General features: G+C 35.6%; 2 protein-coding genes across 2 annotated transcripts; both read right to left on the bottom strand.

The window, feature by feature from the left end:
- Positions 1–5,086: 5,086 nt before the first annotated feature.
- dtd1 (D-aminoacyl-tRNA deacylase 1) lies at positions 5,087–21,406 on the bottom strand. Its single transcript, XM_088610617.1, has 6 exons — positions 21,248–21,406; positions 20,137–20,227; positions 19,790–20,025; positions 18,390–18,487; positions 9,429–9,592; positions 5,087–7,656 (listed from the first exon to the last, which is right to left on the bottom strand). Exons 1-5 carry the CDS (start codon positions 21,288–21,290, stop codon positions 9,440–9,442), a joined length of 621 nt encoding a protein of 206 aa, XP_088466743.1. The 5' UTR covers positions 21,291–21,406; the 3' UTR covers positions 5,087–7,656; positions 9,429–9,439.
- Positions 21,407–22,328: 922 nt separating this feature from the next.
- On the bottom strand, positions 22,329–24,717 carry soul2 (heme-binding protein soul2). Its single transcript, XM_088610616.1, has 4 exons — positions 24,308–24,717; positions 23,420–23,546; positions 23,010–23,184; positions 22,329–22,914 (listed from the first exon to the last, which is right to left on the bottom strand). Exons 1-4 carry the CDS (start codon positions 24,449–24,451, stop codon positions 22,707–22,709), a joined length of 654 nt encoding a protein of 217 aa, XP_088466742.1. The 5' UTR covers positions 24,452–24,717; the 3' UTR covers positions 22,329–22,706.
- Positions 24,718–24,871: the final 154 nt, after the last annotated feature.

Below are 24,871 nucleotides of genomic sequence, written 5' to 3'. Positions count from 1 at the left end.
TTGGGGTCATTTTATCCAACATTACCTTGAATTGAAAACAGAAGCATATTTCAAACTGAACTCCTTTTGTCCAGGGACCTGAAAGATTGATTATGTGGTCAAACAGCATCCTTTCATGCTTGAACCCTCATTTGGGCTCATCAGATAGAGCTACGAATGACAATTAACACACAGCACGAACAAAGATTGTTGGAATATGCATTTTAACAGAGATGTACTTTCCTTTCCTGGTTTGAATTCTTTTAAAAACACAGCATAAGATTTCAGGAGGAAACACAACATTCCTCCTGAAATCTTATAGTTGGAAGTATTCAGGCCCAGTTGTCTTCTTGCAACAATCTCAAATGACCCTTCATCAGGCTGTAGCTCTTGAATGCTTTCTGAATGTAACTGAAAAAATGTTTACTGAAAGTGTTTAAATTTGCACTGGTCATCCAATGCGAAATGTTCGCTTACTTCAATCACTTCCCTTACCTCAGATCAAAATTAAAATTACTTTCACTATAAACAGATTTGCCTTCAATCATGACCAAGAAAGTATATCACAAACCTCTGTTAAGACATTCTTGCCACAAGAAGTGATCAGACTTCCTGAATTCAGTGGTACTCAGCTGTCCTCCAGGAGTTCTACCATATTGTGCATTGTATTAGGGACAAAAAAATATTTTTCAGTTGAATAAATAATTAGTTCAATTACATAAAAACACATTTCAATGGAATGACAGAATACTGTACCTTAAAAGGCATGCCTTGATTTAATTCCAAAGTGGTGCTAATACACTCCAAGCTCAAAACAAACCTTAAACACAGTAATAATTTTATACAGGTCTGAAACTGTGTTTCAAAATAGAGATTCATTTGCTCTAAGTGGCTCCGTTATCAATCACAGTTTTAAGCCCTCAGAGGCTCTCCAACTTAGACGGTCCCTCTTTCATTTTACAAAACTATTTAGAACACTTTCAGGATTCCTATTTATCACATAGAAGTCTTGGTCCTTCTGTTGGATTGCAAAATGCATTCATCATATCAAATCACAAATGATCATAATGCAGTCAATTATCATAAACATTATGGTGGGTTTCCACCATGTGATACAAAATTTGAAGTCTAAAGAATCAAATAATACATTCGAACACCCATTAAGCTACCAAGAACTGAGGTGGAATGCCAAGAAAAGCCTGAAGACACTACAAGCCTAAAGTCTGGGAATAAAACCATCACAACAATCTTTGCCTCATAAGAAAAAAAGTATAAGTACCCTATAGAAAATAACTCTTTAACGCACTTAACCAATGAATGCTGGCTGTTATTAGCTTATTACGGTATTAGGTTTTCTAATGCGGATTTCTCAAGCGTATTTCTCTAGAGTACTCCATTCTAAAAAGACCAAGAACACTCTAATCAGCATCAGTAAAATCAACATAGTGTTACAATGAGGCTTTATTGGACTTTTTCAGTTATGTAAATGTTAATTATATTTCCCTTTTATTTAGAGACTGGAATAGAAGTTCTTGTTAAGCGCAGGCAGTTGGTTCACAAGGATCACGGTCATTACCTTGTCCATCTGTGAATCAGTTACACGGATCAGGAGAAAATGGAAGAACAAAACAGCCTTCTGGACCCGATTAAAAACAAAAGCAGACTGGAACAACACATCTGCTTCCAGATACACTGCACTCTTGTTCACAACATCCCATTTAGTGCTCCCTCATTCATGACATTAGTTTTGTCCTTGTTGCCTGATGTCTTTTCATCACATCTTACAAATACTTTATTTCTTATCCAGTGAATGCCTAACTGACTGAAGAGAACATACTAATACATTTTGATACATGTAGTTCATCACTGGTAGTGGAATCTGTGGATGCTACTTCTGTTTACATAGTCTTGAAGTCTTGATATTGTTGCATTTGAAAGCTCTCACTTTTCCACCAAGACTTTTAACAAGTTATCATGCACTTCATAAATGTCAAAAGTTTTAATAAAAAAATTAGTAGAATCACTTGTCTTTTGTTAGCATTAAAGACAGATGCAAAAGGGAAAGAGATGACTGTTTCAGAGCCTCCTTTATAGCAGGGAGACGTAATTCTGTGGTGCTTCAGTGAAATAACAGTCAGAAACACTTGGAATGGAACATCTAGTAATGTTCTTAATTTATTATCCCATTGATCTTTTATATCATTTAGCCTTCCAAATATTGCAAAACATCTGTTTTAATTTTAAAAGTGCATGAGCCATGGGATTTGTTAAACCTTGTTTTTCTCCTGTGACTGGTGGGAAATGATAACAGGATATTTTAAAGGGTGGGATTTTCCCATTTTAACGACGGGGATCTTACCAAGTATTACTACCCTGCACTAAAAATTACAAAAACAAAATTTGGCTAAAACCAAACTAAGCAGCTGAACAGTGTGACAGTAGAAAAATTATTTCTATGAAAGCACAAGAATAACAAACCTTTTAAGGAAAGTCATGTTCCAGATCTAAATTCCACAAATTATTTAATAAACAGTAATTTTAGTCTCATGCATTTCAGTAAACTTGAATGTATATTTTGGAAACTACTGATATCAAATGGACCATTATATGGCACTCTTTTCTCTGGCCTTCACTGTCCAAACCAATGCACCACTACAATGACTGGAGACACTATTGTCTTAGATCTTGTACCATCCTTCAGGTGAGACATTAAACTGCTATTAAAGATTCCATTGTAATATTTGAAAGAGTAGGGATATTACCCCTCATGCCCCGACTACATCGGACTTCGAGTTTGAAGAATATGATATCCCTGAAGTTCCCCCTCAATTCAGCAAGTTGTGAAGTGCTTTCTAGCTTTTCTACCTGCTGCCATGTGTCATCCAGGAGGTAGCCGAACTTCAGCAGAGGATGAAATAGTTCTTTACCTATATATGAAATGCTACATAAAGCAAGGAATTGTTATATTACTAACAACTTAATATCACAAAAATAGTAGTGTTGAGACAATGGAAGCAACCTCCATTTGAGATACTCCTCTTCCTTGTTGAGCTGACAAGGGGGATAAACAGCAACTGTATCTTACTGCAACCAGAGGATCTTTTCAAAAGATCACAACTATTGTATTTCTGTTTAATTTGATAGTGCATAATAGTTACATTTAATAATAGTTAATAGTTATATTTATTTTCAACCCATTGTTTAGACCAAACACTGAACACATTGTTACCATTTTTAAAAATAGACTCTGCTTTAACTGTCTAATTGATCAATATGCACTGTCACAAAGCACCTGGCTCTGATTTAATACAAAACAAGCACTTCAGGCCTGTGGGGATTCTGGATTCCTCTTTGTCTATTCTTAGACCACACCATTGTCTTAGGTTTCTCACATCTACAAAGTATGGATTGCCAAAGTCAGCACAAGGACAGAGTGAAAAATAAAATCCTTGAGGATCCCATCTGTTTTTGCTCTCTAGCTGCAGCTTGTTATTTTTGGGTTTACCATCCCTATAAATCTAAATATGGGGACATCCAAGCAGTTTTCACACTTCAGACTGAGGATGACAAAAAGCAAGGACAAATGGTTACAACCTCAGAAGGCACTGAATGAAAAGAAAGCATAGGCTGTTAGTATCATTTTGCCATTTTAAACCTGTTTATTGTACACTAGCCTTTCCAAAGCCTTTCTTATCAAAGGTAATGCAGTATATAACATTTCATGATGAAGCTCATGGTACTATTCTTGAGATTCCCACCCATTTTAGAAAAATGTCCTCTTTACGTTTAATGCATTTCTGAGTATTAACTTTTAATGGCATTACCTTTTAATATTTCCCTTTAACACAATAGGAATTTACCAATATACTGTAAATGAAACACTAAAAGACCAAGAAAGAAAATCAAAAGAAAGTCTTTTGTTGGATTAGAATGGACAACACTTTTTCTAACATTGCACAAGAATGATGTACCCTTGTCGTCTACTGGCATCGGGGGAATTTTGTTTGAGGTACTGTATCATCTGCTTGTAAAAGATTATTTACAAAAGAGGAGAGGTAATAGCTCCCTAAATATTACAACAATACTTATCATGAGCATTCAAATTCGAGATTTTCAATATTTAAATGACTTATAAGAGGTTTGCATTTTAATAGTACTTCAACCAAATTGTAAAACAAAGCCTGATAATAGACCAAATTTGTTTTATTGCTGATAGAACAAAGTGGTCAAAAGGGCTTGTTGATGATAACGGCGCACACATGTGAACTAGATCACTTTAAATGGCAAAAGCATTAAGTATATTAATGTAAGAGTCAATGATGATGCCTTTATAAATGATTAAAAAATAAAATCCACGTGGTCTGGGCAGCTCACTGAGAGGGAAAGGAAGATAGCCCAGCAAATGGTTTTGCATGATATTTTTTGTTATCCATTCCTTTTATTCCCATTTGTTAGATTACCTACAGCAGATTGTTCCATCCGCAGAACAAATGCCTTTCCAACTTAACCATGTCTTCAAAATGGTTAAAAAAAAACTCACACGAGTCTTAACAGATACCATACAGAAGGGCTCATCTACTAAAATCCCTAACAAATAAGCAAAGTAAACATTTGAACTGCTTATCATAACTATAAGTAAACAGCAATGTGGGAATAAAACTTTATGGCTTCGGAATGATTTAAAGTAAAGTGAAAACATTTTTTTAAAAAACATGTAGTGTCTATTATTTCACCCTCTTACCATGTGGAATTCCATGGGGGTAAACATAACTTAGCTGCTAATTAGACTCTGTTCAAAAAACAACAATGCAGTACTGGAAAATTTAAAGCAATAACTGTAAAGGCATCATCAAAGCAATATATGAGCAATGTACGAAGCACAAGTAATAATGCCTCTAACTTATAAAGGGCAAAATATTTTCTCTTTTAATACTTAACAAATCAAGAAAACGAAATATACCTGATATTTTTAAAGTATATTACATATACTGAGATTATTTAGAATTTTCCAACACTTTTGTCTCTCATGAGTAACATCTACATAAACTGCCACTGATTGAATAAACATGATTAAATTACAAATAAACTACTGTTTCTGTACTGAAAATGTGTAATAAAATAATTTAATTCGTGTTTAAGAGAAAACAAGGATTACAGTCAAAGCAGAGCATGTTGACACTTCGCAATTAACAACACAAAATGAGAAAAACACACATATGCACTGTGCTGCTGTAATGCCTCATTTAACAAAAATCAGACCTTTATGGTTAATGATAAAATAACATCTTAAATAGCAATTTAAGAACCTATATTACCTTCCAAATGCCGGTTTGATATTTCCAACATTTTGGAGCGATACCACCGGAAACCTAATGAGGAGAATCACAAATACTCTAGGAAAGCTAAACACCATAAAAATTGTAAGCTCATAAGCACATTTCCTATAAGTTTAGAAAGTTTTACATTACCTAACAAGTGGGGAATAATAGAAAATATAAAAGATACAACTCCCAGGGCTCATGCACTTAAAAACAAATATTTTTCTTTGTACTAAATCAGAGGGTTTGCTATGCCAAGTAAGATATGTCAATTGTTGATTAATTAACCTAGGCAGGACACTTCACTTAAGTGGACAGTTTGACTGTTACACATCAAATTACTACATACTGTACAGTCTAATTAGACAAACACATCTTTACATAGTTTCAAGACATAAAAATGACATCAGACATCAACATAAAACTTTTGACATTAAATACAAAATCACCTTAATTTCTCAGTACAAGAAAAATAACGAAAGAATCAAAGAAGAAATCTCACCATGATTTATCATTGAATTTGTATTTAAGACACAAATTGTGTCAGGATGCTGGATGGGACATTGCAACTATTACTGTAACAAAATTTAAAAAATCCTTTCAAAAACAAGTCAACTTCCTTGCTGTGAAAGAATACCCAATGGATTTTACTATTAACATTTAACTTCAATATTAAACAAAGGTATTAAACTTGAGTGTCTTTTGTTTAATAAAAAAACTTAGAGATGTGAAATTGTGAACATCCTGCAATTTTAAAGGACCAAATTTGACCACTTGTGACTTGTGAAATTACTTTGTTTCATGTGTTAATAAGTCACAAAAGGATGTGCCACAGTAATCTGTCTGTCTATGGAAACAAGTTTACCCTTACCTGGATAAAAGGGATGTTTTATTAAACTCCATTACTGAATTACATGAATTAAAGGTTTAAAACATGTTGTATTGGCCTTTATTCTAGGGATACCACAAACACAAAAAAACAGCACATTTACGCTTGGAAACATTCAACTTTGTTACATATTCAATAACAAAATAAAGAACACATCAACTTCAAATTTTCTACTATATCTACTCAAATGTGCAGTGCCATTCATGTTTCAGCTGAATGTACACACTAAGGCATCAGGTATGAAAGCAAACTGGTGTGCAATATTTACACATAAACCAAGGACACAGCACATGCAATGCAAAAAGACATTTATCATCAGAAGTTTCCTTTCACTAAGATGGTACAGTGAAAAATGCTTATACCAATGAGTGGTATTAAGCCTCATTTCACATTTAACTTTGGTCAATCTTCATGTAAATTACCCTGATTTTGCATTTAAAGTAACAAGTTTTATTTCTATTTTCATCCATTCTGAAAGGTTATGGGAGGGTGGCATGAAATGTATCGTATACACAATACTAAAGATATTGTATCATCTTTTTTCACGTTTTAAAAGGAACATTAGAAATCAAAATTGCCTGAGTTGTTTTTTATAAGGTTTCAAGAAACCTGTAACCTCCCATTTTTCCTGTTCCCAGATCAGCTCATTTGAGCCTCTTCCTTGTATTAAAATTGTGCTCTCTACTTTAGCAAAACAAAAGTGACAAAGTGTGGATACTAAGGAAAAAATCTCAGCTGACACTGAACCACTTTCCAAAAGTGTTTTAATAATGAAGACTTCAGAGCAATTTAATTTGGTTTACCAAAATGAAAAGAAAGTGAATTCATTGGATTAAAAAAATCCCCCCTCCAAATGCCCTTAAAATCAATCTAAATTTGATTTACGTTTGGTCTAGTTAGATATCCCTTCCCATCTATCCAGTTTATTTCCTGCTATGTTGGTATACAATGGAGGAATAAAGATAGGCAGATACTGTTCTTATAGCCAATTCAAATGTATTCAGATGTTTTCAGACTGAATATACAACAATATTTCTGAGTCATGCAGACAGTACTAGAACACAGGAGACAGTTGAACATTTAAAATGAATTCTAGTATTCCTTTCCTCAAAAACAGAATTTACCTTTTAAGATTCAACACATACATTTTACAAATTAACTATGATTTTCCTGCACACGGTTATCTCTAAAAGCTCAAGTAAAAACAAATGACTCATTCCTGGTCCTGCCATGATCAAATTTGTTCCAGGTTGTTTTTCTTAGTTCCCTCATTTTTTTTCAACTCCTTCCTATGAACTTCTGAAAGAAACTCAAGGCAGTGGACTCCTTTGGTTTAATGTGAATGTCAGTGTGAGACAGCTCATTCCCCAGGCTACTCTGTTCAGTAAAAGGTGCCCAAGAAAATGTTTTGAAGTCAATGAAGATCAAGCTTTTGGGGATTTTGTCGAGATCAAGTCCAAACAGTAGGACCTTCAAAAAAAAAAGAAGAGAACAAAATAATTAAGAAATTCTACGAGAATATGACACCCTGTATATTTTTCATCAACAGTTTTCTTTCTATATTTTCTAAAGATACACAGTCACAGAGTTGAGTCTCTTCAAAGAAAATAGTCTAGAAAATTAGTTTACCAAAATGAAACCTTCATAAAGTATTTAGGGAATCTAGTATCCGAAATTATCCAAAATCATTTACTTCTGAAACTGATCACCAGCATTTTGCCAACTAACCAATATAACTCAGCTTTAAAACGTAACTGATTTCTTCCTCTTTTAAAGACTGTAGCAAAAAGGATCACTAAATTCCATTTACTGTGTTGTTCAACAACCACAGAAAAAAACAAAAACAACTAAGCTTTATCTAATACTGCTCAGTCATTCTGCTACAAACTACTTTTACGTAATGTATTTTGATTTATGTCGCATACACATTTACTTTGAGTGTTATTATTAAAAGAGGATTGTGGTTGACACCTGACAATACCAATACGAAGAAAATGTGCAGTGCAAGGTCAAGTTATGAAACAGATAAGTCCGATAAGTATTACGATTTTATTTCACTTTCGACAAAGGTCAGGCCAGGTAAGCAAACAGATGGCAGCTCAAGTACTACAATCAGCTGTATGAAACAGTATAGGCATTTTAATACTTGAAAAATATAGTGCAGGACCATGAAAAAGAGTGTAATTCTGTAAAAACATCACTAATCCACCCTTAAATGAACAATTACATAAGAGGCCCTTCATAAGCTCATGAGCACATCAGCGTTTTGTTCTCACTTTTAATTATTTGTATGATAAGATCAAATCCCAAATGAAGAGACAGGATCCATGAATAAACACAGGAATACAATATCTGCTCTCGAGCCTCAATTTCTGCTATTTCATTTTTTGAATCCACGCTCTTGTATATAAGGCCCAAAGGGCTGTGTTAACCTAATAGAGAGGCATTATTGAGTAAATTCACTTTTAACATTAAGAGGTTAGGTAGTATCTTACATTAGTCACTTGTGCCTGTAGAAATTTAATATGTATTCTCAAGAAGTGCTAAAGTTTGTGAATATTAAAAAAATGGTGGTTGATACAACTGGTTAATGATTATGAAGTTTCATGTTTTAGTTTATAAAATAAAACTAAATTATGTTTCAAAATTTACCTTCTTCTGTTATTTAGTGTTAATGTCAAGTAGCACGATCAAGCAAAGACCTTTCAATTAATCTGTTCAACTGATAAAGTAATAATCATATTTCACAGACAATACTGAATACATTAATTGGTTTAGTGTATATGCAAAGTATAAACCAGGACTTCGAACTTTGGTTATAGTTCTTAACATGGAGAGGCTGGGAACTTTTGCATACCCCAGCACAAGTCAACAGGTCAGGTAAACACAACGAAAGTCAACTGATGTACAATGTATGCTACTATATTACAGATTACATATTCTTAGAAAACAGCTCTTGAAGACACAAGTTATGAAAAACAAGCTGATGTCAAATATTTAAAGTCAATGTAGTCTCCCATCGTTGCTTTTTGCAGTAAAGTACAAAACCACTTATCCTGCATCCCTTCATAATGAATAAACATCATTGCCTGCTGGTGATGATAAAGCCTCTTCCACTTCTTTGATCAGCTTAGCTGATGAAAACCAATTGAAAGGAACAGGAAAGATTTAAGATCTACAATGTCCTGCCATTGCTGGACCAGTTATTAGTGGTGTTTTGAATTGGTTCTAGAAATGCCTACCACTTCAGTGTTTATGGTTCCCTTTCTGAAGACACGTCTCCCTCAGCTCCACTGCTGGCACTGGGGTCCACTTTAGGACGAGAGGCGGCTTTCTCTTTGCCTGACTCCGAGGGTCCTTTAGCCCTCATCTTCTCTTTCCGTTGCTGCTTCTCCAGCTTTGACTGCTAGTGGTGGGGAAAAATGACAGTAGGAAAACAATCAAAACAACTACAAAGGCAATGAGTAACCCCAGGAGATCTCCGAGACCTAAATCTGCCTAGTAACGGAAAAATCAAGTACGCAGAAACTGGTGAATACTCAACAACCAAGCAGAAACTTGCAATAGGGATTTTTTATTACCTAACATATAAAAGACAGGAGCTATCTTTTCGTATGCGCTCTCTCCCAGTCCCATCTCTATCTTTCAGTGCAAGAACACAACTTAATGCATGTTAACAGGCACAGGATTCTGAATGACGCAAAAGGAAAAGCCAATCAGAAAAGACTGGAGGCTGCTCCTTCAGGATTCTTTTTCTGAATGGAACATAAAGAACAGTAGGGTTTGTTAGTTTATTGCACTATTTTGTGTACACCAGTCATATATGTGACTTACATTGAATTAAAGAGCTCAAGACAGTATAATTTCAGGATCTGTAGCCTGAAGTTTGAAGAATTAAAAGCAGGTGAGATGAGGGAAAAGGACAAAAAAATCTAGAGATGAGGAGAAGGCAGAGTGATGTCAATCTAAGCCTAAGCAATGACAACGAGGAGCTTCACATCTAGAGAGTTTATTAAAACAGCAGATAAAAAAAACATTCCAGGTTCTCAGTTACTTGATCGTTCTGAATATATATCCTTTGTAAAACTGGCCATTGCTATTCAACAGAACTGGACAGTGTAGTTCTGCATCCACTTGGACAGCCAAAGATCACATTCCCTTAACATACTGTACACACAGTGTCAAGTGCGCAGTGCTAAGCACATGTTGGCACTTTCTACATGCCAGCCAGAGGACAAACTTTGTCCCATATCACCCAGTCCTTGCGCTGCTTCACAAGAGACAGGCGCTCCTGCTCTTGTGTGGACTCTAGCCCATTCAATTTGAATTGTTGCGTGACGCCCAACAATTTTATAGCCCTTGTTACGTTTTTTTTGTTTTTTTTTCCTCCCCTCCCGTGCGGGGGTCCATTTTTGGAGGTGGGTGTGGTTGAAGAGAGAGTGTGTGAAGACAGGGGATAGAAAAAGAAACGGGGAAAACGTGAGACGTATCGGATTTGTTTTCTTGGCTGTGGCGTAGGGCTGGGATTGTTGTGGCCTCCAGTGTTTTTTTAGTTTTCCGTTATATCTTTGTTTATATAGAGTAGACAGATATCCTGTGGAAGACTTTGATTTGGGTTTGCCACCCCTTTCTCGGGAGACAGGTTTAGAGGGTACTGGGTTGTAGAATAGTGCAGTGGGTTTTTTTGTTTGTGTATTTCTGGCTGTTAAACCCTGGCTCATATCTTAGTCCCATTCGCCCCTATTCAGGACTACTGGCCAGTCAACCAGTGACCCAACCTGGGTTTGGACCTTGATCTCGAATGTGCTGGACTCTCAAAGAACTCAGGGTGTGGTTTTCTCTTTTAAGGCAACTGAGAACATTTCATGAAGGTCATTATTTTACTATTTTTTAATCAATCAGTTTCAAAGGGGGAAATTAATGTAGTTATTTTAATTTCTGTTATTAGGTCAATGTAGTATTCTGCCACATTAAACACAACTGTTCACTGCTCTATCTAGAATAAAAAGATATTTAAACTCCTGAGAGGGCTTTACTTAAACAATTCAGCGGCTTAAACACAAAAAAAGAAAAGTACAAAGTCCAACATGTTAAAGTCCAGCTTTAATTCACAATTATACAAACTATTTAAATGGATTAAAGGCAAATATGTTACCATTCTACCTATTTTTGGTCAACAAAGTGGTCTAAGGTCTGATTCTTAATTATGAGTTTTTTGAAAAAGTAAATTCAGTTTATTCATTGCTGCAGCAACAGCAGTCCTATGATTTATTTTGTGCTACGCAAAAGTAATATGATGGCAATCCAGTCAGTCTGATATGACTTACCGTTAATACATTATGTGGCTAAAAAAGCCTTTGCATTTTATATTAACCTTGACGTTTCTGCAAATGGAAAATGTGCCTGCAATGAGTTTCCTTGGCTAATATTATGACGTTCAGATGTTTAATCTAGCTGTTCTCTAGGAAAGAAATTATTTTACACTACAATCAAAAGCATGAACATATTCTAAAAGCCATCAAAATGTCCTGACAGCTCATAACACTTCAAAGCACACAACCTCATATACATCTCATTATAAACACATTTATGTGAACCATAGAATTGTGAAGTGTTCTTTAACAAGGCTAAACATCTGTCATGGTATGCATTTAAATTTAATTTGTCATAATGGAACTTTAATTAAGCAGATATACTTTCCTGTAGCACTGCATGCAAAATGATCCAAGAAATGTTCCTTTGTTTCATGCATAATCAAAATCTATTAGGATAATTTCATGATTATGACAAATTAATTCATGTTAATCAAATGGCTTTTTTATTTCACACTATTAAAATACTGTTGTGTGCCATGGAGGTTGTCTTAAAAATGCAAGTCTTGATTAGTGCCCCTTATATCAAAAAGGGACTCCCTTCCAACTTCCTCCAAGTTGAAATTTCCTGAAGGAAAGTTGAGGTGTTTGATAACTCAAGGGTTATTTAAACAGTTATGCAGATAATAAGTGAGTAGAGATCACATGGTTCTCCTAAATATCACACATAATAAGTGGAGTTTCAAAGAAGAAAAGCAGAATAACAATATAATAGGACAGAAGAACGAGATACAATGTCATCTTCACCTCTATATTTCTCCTTAAAGATGTTTTAATTTCTGAAACACCTTAAGTTTAAGTTTAAGTTAAGGTTTTGACAAACTGATGTCTATAATGCCCTGTGTAGTAAAGGTAATTAGGCTAAATTTACTTAAAAGAACTAATTTTTAGTGTTTGGGGACCTTATAAAATTCACAACTCATTTTTATGGATGTAAATTTGTTAATGGCCAAAGGCTTTTTTTCCTTTTTAGCACAACTGTGTAGAGGTTAGCTTACCTGTGGAGGAGTAATTATATGATATCCTTATAAACATTTATTTCCACTTCTGAGAGCATTTGGATGATCAATGTTAGGGATCTAGTGAGAAAGGATGAATGCAAAATGCTGAGCTTAAAGAACTACGTCCAGGTGTTCATGCTAATGTTAATTTTATAGTTTGTTTTGCAAGGTTAAGGGGAACTAATCAATACAAGCATTTTAATCCCCCCAGACACTTGTAATGCAAGTCTTGATTACTAAGTAAATGAGAAAGATATCTCATAGGGGAGACACTCTGATAAGAAAGAGAAAGAAGTATCCCATTCCAGTTTAGCTGCTCTATGTTAATTTTCAAATCACAGAATAACAGCAAAGCATCACAAGAAGCTGCCATTCAGTACACCTATCTTGTTTAGAAGCGGGCAGCTAATGAATCTCAGGATCTAGTCTAGCCATTTATTAAAAGAAGACAGGATAATGGCTTTTGCAGCATGGCTAGGTAAAAGCAACTCTTATTTTCAGCATTACATACATTTTAGGTAATTTTGTTTGTGTCTTTTGGGTCAAGTCTCAGTGCTGAATCTGAACACTTCCACTGGGTTGACTTTGCCAGTGCCTTTGAGGATTTTAAATACTTGGATTATTATGTATTAAAACACTGGTCCTAATACAATTTCTACTGATACTCCACTACATCAACAATGCCCCTTCAGAAATCCATGTTGACTATCCTTCAAAATTCTATTGCCATGCAGATAATCCTCTAATTATTGTTTTCATATCATTACATATAACTAAAGTAAGAGTATTGACCTCAAATTACTTGTTTGTATACTTTTATAGATTGGTATTACATTAGCAATTTTCTAATAAATTGCTCCTCTGTGACTATTGGAAGAGTTTGGTTAACAGCCTATGAACATTATCTATCATTTCTTTATATACATTTGTATTAATGTGTGATGGATGAAAACCAGTAGGCAGTCTGTTTATTTTAAGCAAAATACAATCAAAAGAAATATCCAAAGAAATGTAAGGGGTCATTTCTATAGATTCTGAAATTAACCTAGCCTTGTGTTCATATTCTTCTTTTTTTGATGCAACTTGTAATCATGGCAAAGTAGTGACAGGAGAAAAAACAGGAAATAATCACACACACCCTCATAACTACAAAACTACTTTATAATCTTCAGTAGGCTCTAGTGCCGGATAAACTGATCAAAGTTGTAAGATGTCTGCCAGCAAAGAAAACCAAAAATGTTTAATCCTCTGTTGGAGCTGGTGCTAAAGTACCACTTCATTAACTTAATTAATTAAGTGGTTAATTATGATGTTCTAGAAACCTGCCTCTGCAAATGTAAAGTAATGTCAGACTAAAACACACAGAAAAAAAAAAATATTCTGGATAACTGCTACCCAAATAAATGATGTTAAAAAAAGAATCCCATTATTTGTATTAAAAGAAAAAAATGTTCTTCAGGGAGGACAAATCAACTAAACCAGTAGAACAACAATGTGAAGGACTACTTCTGAGAGGTCAGATTAATCCTCTTCAGCATTCCTATAACAGGTATTGCGCTGTTGTTATTGCTGTGCGTTATCTAACTTTTTCAGGCATAGCAACACAATGTAACTATCTCTTCTGTTTTTGTTAAAACATTAGACAGCATTCTAAAAATAACAAGTCCTTCCTTAAACCATTAACACAGAAAGGTATAAATGTTCTACATCTTTGAACATTTACAACTCGACCTGGCATTTTGGAAAGGAAGCCTTTACAAAAACGGCTAAGAGATAAACCACAAAACGTAAGGCAGTTAATTTTAAAAATCACATTCAAAAGAAGATTATTTCTCCAGTTGAACAAATATGGCTACCTTATAACAAATTCATTAACATTCATCTTTTTTAACAAGTACAACAATAGTAAATATTGATAACACTGAGAAGCAATAAAATCGAGAAGGAAGATTATTCATGACATATTAGTGCAATAAAGCAGTCCAACTGTTCCTGAACATCATATCAAAAATAACAATTATTCGACCTTCACATCCCAACATCACACACATACAAATGAGGAATGCACACAGTAATTATTCACATTTACTTTTATGTTACACAGTTGAAAGCTGTGTAATATTTCCTTAAACTTTCAGGGGTACTAACATATTTTAAGTTTCTGAACTGCAGCATTTAAAATCCTTCATTCCCCTAAAAACTGCACACTACATACACTACAAAGGTTGACATTTTAAAAGAATGAGTAAGCTCTGTTAATCAACAGTCTGCAAACAGACTTGCAACAAAGGACAGGGTGAATGAAACTGTACAATCTTAGCATTTTTAATCACTGAGCCTCACTGCGACTAAATTAAACACAAATTAGGGAGATGATTATCATGCACGCTGCAGATATCATTCTAAATAAATTAAATGGGATGTTGTCTTTTAATGGGTTGCTTTGATTAATTTGTTGTTTAACACAGACTTAAAATTTAAATTTGTAGTACTGCATTAATGGCAAAACTATTATTAAATAAAGAGCTTCAAACTTGAAATGTTGCAGAAAAGGTCAAATGCTTTATAAAAGTAAGAAAGTGAGTAAACAGGATTTTGTCCTATGGTAGATTAATTACCCTTACAACTTTATAACACAATATATAGAGATAAAATACTGAACCTGAACATGTCAAATTCCCCATCTGTCCCTAATCCTAATACGCACTTGCTGTAGTACTTACAACTATTAAAAAGTTGCACTAAAAAGCTCAAAGCAAACCTGGAAATTCTTTACATAAAAATTATGCTCTTCCAATTCCAAATCCCTATTTAGCACAGACCAACTGTATGCGTAAATATCAATTTAGAAAAATAAAGATTGCTGTATGATGATGTTCATCAGTAAATTAACTTTGCCTGATTATTAACAACTGTGACAGCATCCTATACTCCAGGTGGAGAACAGCAGTGTTCTCTCAGTCCTGATCCATGCTGCCAGGGTAGACACAGGCTTGCTGTGACCTTCACCAGGATAAGTGGCTTTCTAATAATAAATGAATGATAAGTAATAAAATAGCTTCATTTGCAGTGAAGGTATGTAGAATAGGGTAAAGAATCATCCCGAGGAGCAAGGTTATGCTATAATAACAAAACAGGTTAAAGTAAAAACTCATTTTTAAGCCATTATTTACATTTGGCTCTTTGGCAGATGATCTGCGGTCCATTGTCATTGTTCACTGAAAATCTTCCATTCCTATTTTTTGAAGGCCAGATTCAGAGTTCACAACCATTCTTATGGTGGGACTTTAAAGTTCTAACAGGCCAAAAAAGGTTAATAATGATATTAAGAAAATGCACCTGTATAGCGTTTTTACTTCAAATAATTCCAAAACACCTGACAAAAAAACTGAGGCCCACCCTATTGAGTAACCTTGCTTAACTCCTGAGAGCTCACTAAAGCAGGCTACAGGCTGGAAATATACAAAATGACAACTCTAGACACCTGTATACACATATACTGTATATTAGGCCAATCTAAGACTATAACTGAAAGGGCATTATAATAAACCAAAATGCTGAGGGAATAAGCAACTAAGGGCAAGTGAACACAATGTAAAAGTTAAATGTGTTTTGATATTAGAATTTGACATGTGGAAATTTGTATTCTGCATGACTTACCATAAGGGATGGTCTACACAAGAACTTAATTCATCACTAAAGACTTACCGAGTCTGATTATAACATTAAAATTGCAAACTTAGTGCTACTTCGTTCCTGAAATTGTGTTATACAAAGAAATCTTTATTCTATGCTTTATAGATATAGTACAAACAAAAAGTAAATTAGGTACTTTGTTCTGACCAATTTCTATTCCTGAAGCTCCCTCCAAAAAGTATAATGAGCAAAGAGCCTATATAGTGCCAGTATGCTTTCATTTAAACGAGATGAGAAAATCAAAATAGCTGTCATTTAGAAGACATACATTTTTGCACATCTGGTTCTTTCAACAGACTTTCCTAGACTCCTGATGGCTTATTTAAAGATATTTTCAGCATGTTCTGAAAATATGCACCCTTTTGCATGTCAATTTGTTAAAGAATTTTGTGGTCTCCAATTTTCATTTTTAACTTCATTCCAGGGAAAATTGACAAGCTTTATTTTTTGGCATTACTGATAAACATCCTTGCGTGAGATTTCAAAAGGCATTAAGCAAAGCATTTTTAAACCTACATTACACTGCCCACAGTGCATCCCACAAAGAATGGCTTATTATATAGGTGGGATATCTAATTCATAAAAATAGTTATATTTATAACTGTTTCTCATAAATGGAAAGCCACCCACACCAACACGGTTTCCTTGGAAACAAGGTTAAAATGTTAAAAGCATCTATTCAACACATTGGATGCAACTGGACTGGAGTCACTAAAGCAGCGTTTCAGAAAGGGCTAAATGCTTTTTATGTCCATTCATTTAAAAAGCTTTACAATTTCATCCATTATAAACGAACAACTGACAAGAGATCTATGCTTGCTCTTCTGAGGTGAATAAAGGACTACATTGTGTTGTGCTAGAATTCATTAATTTAAAATTCAGTACCTGTATATGTATGTTTTAAAGATAAACGACAATCTTTTAAGATGTTCTTTTTAGAAAATGTTAACATCTAGGCCTATATGACATTTTGATAGGGCACAAGCTATAACAGTGCAGTCTGATACTTCTCTTCAACTACATAATCTGTTGAAATAACCAGTTTTCCCAAACTGTGTGATCTCCCATTTTTATACTTGCTGTATTGTTTCAAACTTAAAGACATATTTAAAAGAAAATTACTCCTAGTTGGAGATGTCACATTAAAAATGGCATGTAGTTTCCAATTGAATTTTTTTTTTGTAAACTTAACTTCATAACACATTGTATGTATAAGGGTGATAGCTAGTAGATTAATTATTAATGAATTGCTTTGGTTTACTTTTTCAAGTTCTAGACAGTCGCTGGACACTATTTAATCATGTTAATGGTTGGGACAATTTAAAAGCTTTGGTTGTGGTTTAAGTTACAGATTCAAATATACTCCAAGATCACCAGGGTTTGCCACTGACATCATATGTCAAAAACCTGGCACTGTTTTGAAATTCATTTATTTGGAATTTAAATAAACCAGCATAAAGAATGGTGATTCTTTACTATATCTATTTGGGGTTTATGAACATGTTATTAAAACTTGCGTTGGAACAATGTTTATTACTAAACTTCAACAGTTGGTGAAATAAGACCCTCAGTTCTATAGGAACATATAAAAATACTGTGCTGTAGTTCCATGTTTCACATGCAAACCCAACAGCACCATCTAGCACATTTTTGTTTGAATAACAATGAAAAGACTGAAACTATACAAACTGTTTCATACAGCAGTCAGTACGTGAGCCCATTCCTGAACATGGTATAAACATCTCCAGAAATATACCTGTAAAACCTGCAGGACTTTCAGCCACAAGAATAGAAGCTGATAACTCTATTCTAAACACTAATATAAAAAAAAACATACGGATAAAGTAATGCAAGATTACAACCTCCTGTGCATATTACCACATTTTATCTTAATTGGAAAACTGAAGAAAACCAAAAAAGTCACAGGAAAAAACACTTTATACACAGTAATAATTATAATGTAAGTTTTAGTAAGAAGATCATAAAATCTAATTTTTAATTATGGTTTGCTTAGCCTTACATTGCTTACATGGACTAGGAATAGTGAAAAAATACAATCTTGAGAAAACTCTTTTCCATCAGTCTGGTGAGAGGACTGAAGTGAATGTGTAACTTTCAAAATCCAACAAAATACCTGCTTTGCATCGATGGGACCAGCTGGAGACTCCAATTCTATAGTGACAGGACCATCATTTTGAATATGTACTTGCATGTAGGCTCCAAACTTTCCATCTAAGAAAGAACACAACTCTGTCAGATGGTATGTAGCATGTGTGGCATAATTGCAAACATTTTTACTCTTCTTTATCTACAAAGCCCTCCCTCTATACTGCAGTATTATACACACGGTCAACTGTCCCATTTAGCCCTCAGTATTACAGCATCATGGCTTCTAAAGCAGCAGGCGATGACATGATCCCTTGTGATTTAAACTGCTTTTTACTGTCCACTTCACAAAGTGTGCAATATATTGTAGCACAAAGCAGAATGCAGCATCATCAGTTTTGAGAAAGAACTAAAAAGACTAATTACACAGTCTCCCCATAGGTCACTCCTGGATGCACTTGGTTTCCTATTCCTCTTACAGTCTAACCTGTTTTCATGAGAGCACATCTTTCATCGACACTGTGTGTCCCAAAAGTAGAAAAATGATGATCATCAGCTTGAAATTAAAGGCTTCATCCACAACTTAGTGCAGTGGATATAACAGCCTTCCTTATATAACACACAATTAATATAATATAAATCCTTTTGCTTTTCATTCCACCAGAGGTCAGAGGATGTGAAGGGTTTTTCATTATAAAAAGATGACAGAACCTTTTTTTAAATTAACAACTTGTGAATTTCTCATTAATTTTTAATATTAAGGTACATCCCTATGCCTCACACTGTGACCCCTGGAGCAAGCTTCTGTGCATCTGAAAAATGTTTTTTTTAAAAACTATTGTTCAACTCACTTTTACAGAACTATAGTGGTAAAATTCCAATTTGTCTCCAATGCCACTGGAAGCTTATTTTTGAATGGTAATCTCTTCATTTTAATTAAGAAACCACAATTATTTTTCTTCTTATATACACAGGCAATTTGGAATTGCCAGCTGTGTTGTTACGTTGGTTCACAGTAACACTTGTAATGCCTGTAACCAAACAAGTGCAATGTAAAAGTTCAGACAGGCTCCTCTCACCCTCCTGCAAATCAAGCTATGCATCTTCTGACATACTACACAGCAAGGTACCTACAGTATGTTCTGTGCTGAATGGGGGACAGATACAAAGCTTATTATTTCAATAAAAGCACACAGAGCCCTGGCTAGCTAATCTCAGCACTGTTCCAAACATGCACCATTACTTGGGGAATGCCAATTATTATTCAACAAGAGATGTGCCTCAGGTTCGAACTTGTGGTGTCTGGATTGCTGAGCCTAAGCTATGCTCGGAGCAGGAGTCTTCGGTAGATGCACGGATACCTCCCTTACACCATAAAAATGAACACCTGCCAGAAATTCTTCTGCAGTCCCTTGTAGAATATCGTACCTTTGATTAATTCCGGCTTGTAGGCTTTTCTCATGTGTTCCAAGAGGTCGTTGTAGAAAGGCTGTGACTGCTCAGCAGGCATGGCCGAGTGATAGTCGGGCTTGTTTCCCTTGAGGATACACTGCAGTGTGAATTGGCTGACACACAGCACCTCATATTGTTTATCCATCACACTCTTACTCCAGTGCTTCCCATTCTCGTCCTCAAACAGCCGCAAGTTCAGAATCTTACGGACCCTGGAAGAAAAGTGCAGTTTCTTTAAGAGAGCATGGCAGAAAAATTTGGCGCTATTGGGTGTCCTTGGGTCCAAATGTTACTCTAAAAGTGGGAGAAAGTGACCTACTTACATGTACTCCACATCCTTTTGCGTGTCCTCTACCGATATCCCCAGTAGTACACAAATGCCTTTCCCTATGGCGCTTATTTGTTCCTCTCCAACTACAAAAACAAAAAAAAATAATTTGTAGAAACGTGATTCAACAGCACTTCATTGTTTAAATTACTGTAATGTTTAAGATAGTGCTGTCATTACACCTCGTCATACTATACCGTAAATATAATTTTTCAGCTTTCTAATGTAGTAGAAAGTTTGTGCAGGTACTTTACAAAAACAGGGTATCATAAGAAACTGTTTGTTCAAAGGTTTGTATATATTTCTTTCTATTATTAGAAAACAGGGTGTTGTCTGGTAAACTCATTCTCAAAACAAAAAGTAACTGACTTTTTGTCGATAATATGTAACACCTGTTTGATTATTACAGTGTGTCAAGGTCTTTCATTACGCTTCTGTCTATTGTTATCCAATGAAAGCCCATCAATGAGATCAAAACAACGCATGAACGTAAATATACTCTATTGCCTGAAATAAGTGCATTTTTACAATCAACTTTAAGCAACAGCAACTGTATTTGTTTCGGGCCTTATTAATGCTACCACGATAGGTGCCTGACAAAGGCATTCAGTTCCTCTCTTTTCTGCTTCATTTCCGTATGTAATACTGCTTGAAAAGTGCATTGCACCAAGGCCTGAACAGCTGTAGTCGCCCAAATAAAAACAGTAGAAGAGTCGGAACCACTGAGCAACAAGCTGCGTCAATACCGCCCACCTCCATGTAAAGAAGGAAGCAGAGTAACCGGCTTTTCCAATGAAACCCAGCAGAAGTCTTCAACTCAATACGCGTGCTTATCCTTGCGCTCATCTGTCCGGCGTATACGATCTGGTCTTTTGGCGCAGAGCAAACTGAACTGAAATGTGATTGGCTTTTAAAAACAATGCATCTTAAAAACATACACATACAAACTCTTTCAATTAAGCTCTATTATTAGAGCAAACAACTGCACTAGCCAATACACGGCCTGCAATGCCAATCCACCGGATAATGAAAATGTACACACCAGGAATCCAAGTGTATATGTATATAAAACACGCCAGGAAAATTCTAAAAGTTTGTTTACTAACCTGTCACGCTGGCTTTTGAAACCCTCTGAACGATCGCTTTCATGATTGTATTCCCCCACTGCGATGTAGCCTCTAGGTTGAAACCGCGTTTCAGTTTACAAAGGCTCCCACGACACTGAATAGAGCGCAATCTTACCGGCTAGCGCCCTCTGTCAAACCCTGGGTGGTATTACAGCACACATTCCTGCAAAATGAAATTCTAAGACAGTTCTTTGTATAATAAAGCAACACTTTAATTATTGTTGTTGTAGTTCTTGCTGAATGCACCATGGACAATTTTAATGCGTGGTAATATTTGGCTTTCTTGTTATGGAAGAATTAATAGGCTCTTGACATTAACTCAACTTTAAGTATCCCCAAACAAGACATTAGCTGATGTGCTCAGATATTATTTATGACTAAAATAACATGAATGTTGTGAATTTTGTTGCATATCTTATATTTTTGTCACTCTCTGGGGACTGTCAAATCCATTTGTGACCAGCTGTTGCTATCACAAATTACAAATGCAAATAATAAGTATTAGTTATAATACTTCCTTTTCATTTCTGAATTCATCCAAGAGCATCCTAGTTCTCTTTATCAAAATGAATGGACTTAATTTGTTTGTTCACTACTGGAGCACAGCATCCACTTGGGTGGGCAGGACACACTCTGGACAGGACACTCCAACAGAGGGCACACACTGACACAAACACACACACACACTCTCACACCAGGGCCAGTCATCCCAGAAACCAATTAACCTACAAACATAACACATATAGAGTCAAATTTTTGTAGTTTCAGGTTTTGAAAAGTACTTATAAACTTGAAGCAATTCACATATAGGGGAAATCTACTTCAACCATCACTGATGTGCAGCACACGTGCACAGAAGCCGTTATGTGGGGGTAGCACCACAGCAAGTAGAAAAGTAATAAATTGCTTCACCCATTGAATCAAGGAAGAACTTTAGGTAGGTTGGATTGTAAAAGTGCACACCGTTGCATAGTCAAGAAACTTTCTTTATTTTTCAGAAACGCACCATGGGAGCTCAGTTTAAAATAGTATCCAAACGATATAAAATTACAAAGACAAATTGTTTCCTGCACTACAAAGGGTGCTCCTTTATTTCAATACTTTTGTTTTGCTCATTAAAGAAGTTTTCAGTTACATTAAGATTAGTTCATTACTCAAGCGTTATCTGAAGCACTAGAGGTCATATAAGCACATCCCTGTAATACATTTACAATAATCCCTTTATACATCATTGTCACATTCAAAGACTTGTTAAACAAAACTGGAAGGAACTGGATGTGCATTTTTGCCAGGCACGAAAGTTTTACTTAGCACACGTTCACACCTGTGAAAAGTGCATCTTTCACATCATCAGGAGTTAAATTACTGTCCATCTTTACTTCTGGCAGACAAACGTCATTCATTTTCATAACAGGTTCCATTCCATGTATAATCAGGTTCAAGCATTTTCAGTTTTCTCCGCATTCTCCATCTTCAACCCGTGGAACCAAACTTCATTGTGCCTGTTGAAGAGCCTGAATGGAGAATCATAACCAGCTGCTACATAGCTGACAGGATCATAGGATATGCCAGCTGCCTTCAGGTCAGCCTCGAGCGCTTGGGCGTTTTCAGTCCAATCTGACTCCAAGGCAAATCCACCAAAAGATCTGTGGAAAGGGCAAAACAGATTTACAGTTACACTTTCAACGTTATCTTGCTCTGTACTTTTCTTTTCATCTAATAGCAACTATAGCCGACTTACCGAACATACATAGTGCTGCCAGTCAAATTTAACTCATGAATTGTAAGGTCATTTGGTTTTGGCGGAATGCTTTTTGCAGGGACGAAGAAGGATACAGAGATGTTCTTCGGATTCCCGTCGATGGTAGAGGGATGCACCACAACAGCAACCGGGGCAGTCATAGGAATCTTTATCCCTGAAAAAGTCAAACATTTGATTTCAGGTCATCTGTGGGGAAAAACTTGCAGATGTATCAATTTGTATTCAGAGTTAAGGGCCAGAGCATCCTGAAACCAGGGCTATACTGGTTATATTTTTAATCCTGCTTGCATTGTGTCAGGTTCAAGCATTGCAAGGGCTTTCAACCTGTAAAAAGTCTGAATGGAGCTGCAGAAAAAAGCTTTTTTAATCGAAATATTTTTTCCCCTTACCGGCTTCATTGTTTCCACCTATGTAATAGAAGAGGCGCATGAAACCTTTGTTAACAGCGCTCTTGTAATTTCCTTCTACGTCTGTCGTCATCCATCTGCTGGCATTATAGTATCGCTCTTCAAAGGTCTGTTGAAATGCACAGCAAACCCGACTTCACATTAGAGCTGTTCACATTCATATTTAAAAACAGGAAAAAATGTATTGATTAGCAATTCCGAGTAGGTGCAGCCTACACTACACTATTTTGCGCCCTTACTACGAGTAACTTGGTCACACATTTCATTGCAACCCGCACATATTACCCAAAGTACGTAAATAGAAGTGCAGAAAAATTGCAACAGTTGTTATTTCTTTAAATAATTTATCGTATGACTCTTTGTTCGTAGAGATACTAAAACGGATCTGGATTTTAAAACTGAAAGATATTAACATATTCAACCATTACTGAGTTGAAAATCAGTGATCAGCCGGTGTGCAGTATGCAAGCAATGTTGGTCAACTGTTCACTATAATTCCAACCCGAAATTTCTTTTCAGGACAAATCAACAACAACATTACATGACCAGATCATTGGAAAGAATAAACATACAGTACATACGTATTATACATTTACTATGTACGATGATTAATCGCGTATTGTAGTTCAGAAAAAGCATAATGCTGAATTTACACGTTTTTTTCCAATTTATAGTTTATCATTCCATCCCGTTTCAATGTCCCGTCTACAGAAGTAAGTGTACTTAATTGCTATATAACAGCACAGAGGTTTTTAAAAGAACTGCAGGATCTTTAAAATACAGAAGACCTGCGTCAATCTCCAGCGGAACGTGATACGCTCAAACGAAAAAAACAAGTTACTATTTCCTGAACGATAAACAACAAATTACCTCATGCTTCTTCACCAAAGTGTATTCTGGACAGTCCAGTTTATGACAGAACCAGGGAGAAGACCCATGAGTTTCTTTATCTTCGTTATATCCAGAAACTAAAACTCCGAAAAGAGCGAGGAGCGCCACACTTAAGTTCTTCATTGCGATTCTCTCTCCCAAGCCGCTTGAGACTTCAGCGTCGCTGGTGCTGCAGAATTTATCTCCTCCGGAGCAGCACTAGGCGTCATCAGGTAGCGCTTCTGCAGCAATGCAAGGCTTCCAGTTTTTTTTTCAGCTGGGTTACACAATGTGCCCATGTTGGCCAACCAGTTATTCCACACGAATAATGAGGGTTTATTCCAGAAACAGGCGTCACATTTCAATATTTAAATAAAAAAGAAGCGTGTCTGCGGTAGAGATGTTTTTTTACGCTTTGTATTGGTCAAAATGTTACTGTGCACCGAGTGTGTTCTCTGCCAAAAAAAAAAGCTGTTTTATAACTTTAGCAAACCCAACCCATGGAGATTATAAAACAAAGTAGCGGTAACTTTATGTAAACGTTTTCCGCGTTATTATACAATC

Source organism: Lepisosteus platostomus, chromosome 17 (genome assembly GCF_059453375.1).
Source record: "Lepisosteus platostomus isolate fLepPlt1 chromosome 17, fLepPlt1.hap1, whole genome shotgun sequence".
Classification (NCBI taxonomy): domain Eukaryota; kingdom Metazoa; phylum Chordata; class Actinopteri; order Semionotiformes; family Lepisosteidae; genus Lepisosteus; species Lepisosteus platostomus.
This window is presented reverse-complemented; position numbering and strand designations above follow the sequence as displayed.

Bases quoted from the DNA above. Each gene is read 5' to 3' on its own strand.
- dtd1 (XM_088610617.1), bottom strand. From the start codon at position 21,290: ATGAAAGCGATCGTTCAGAGGGTTTCAAAAGCCAGCGTGACAG. The intron at 20,228-21,247 runs GTTAGTAAACAA...TTGTTTTTGTAG, and splicing joins TTCAAAAGCCAGCGTGACAG to TTGGAGAGGAACAAATAAGC. The intron at 9,593-18,389 runs GTATTTTGTTGG...CCCCACCACTAG, and splicing joins GTCCCATCGATGCAAAGCAG to CAGTCAAAGCTGGAGAAGCA.
- soul2 (XM_088610616.1), bottom strand. From the start codon at position 24,451: ATGAAGAACTTAAGTGTGGCGCTCCTCGCTCTTTTCGGAGTTTTAGTT. The intron at 23,547-24,307 runs GTAATTTGTTGT...GCATTTCAACAG, and splicing joins CTTTGGTGAAGAAGCATGAG to ACCTTTGAAGAGCGATACTA. The intron at 23,185-23,419 runs GTAAGGGGAAAA...TGACTTTTTCAG, and splicing joins AGGTGGAAACAATGAAGCCG to GGATAAAGATTCCTATGACT.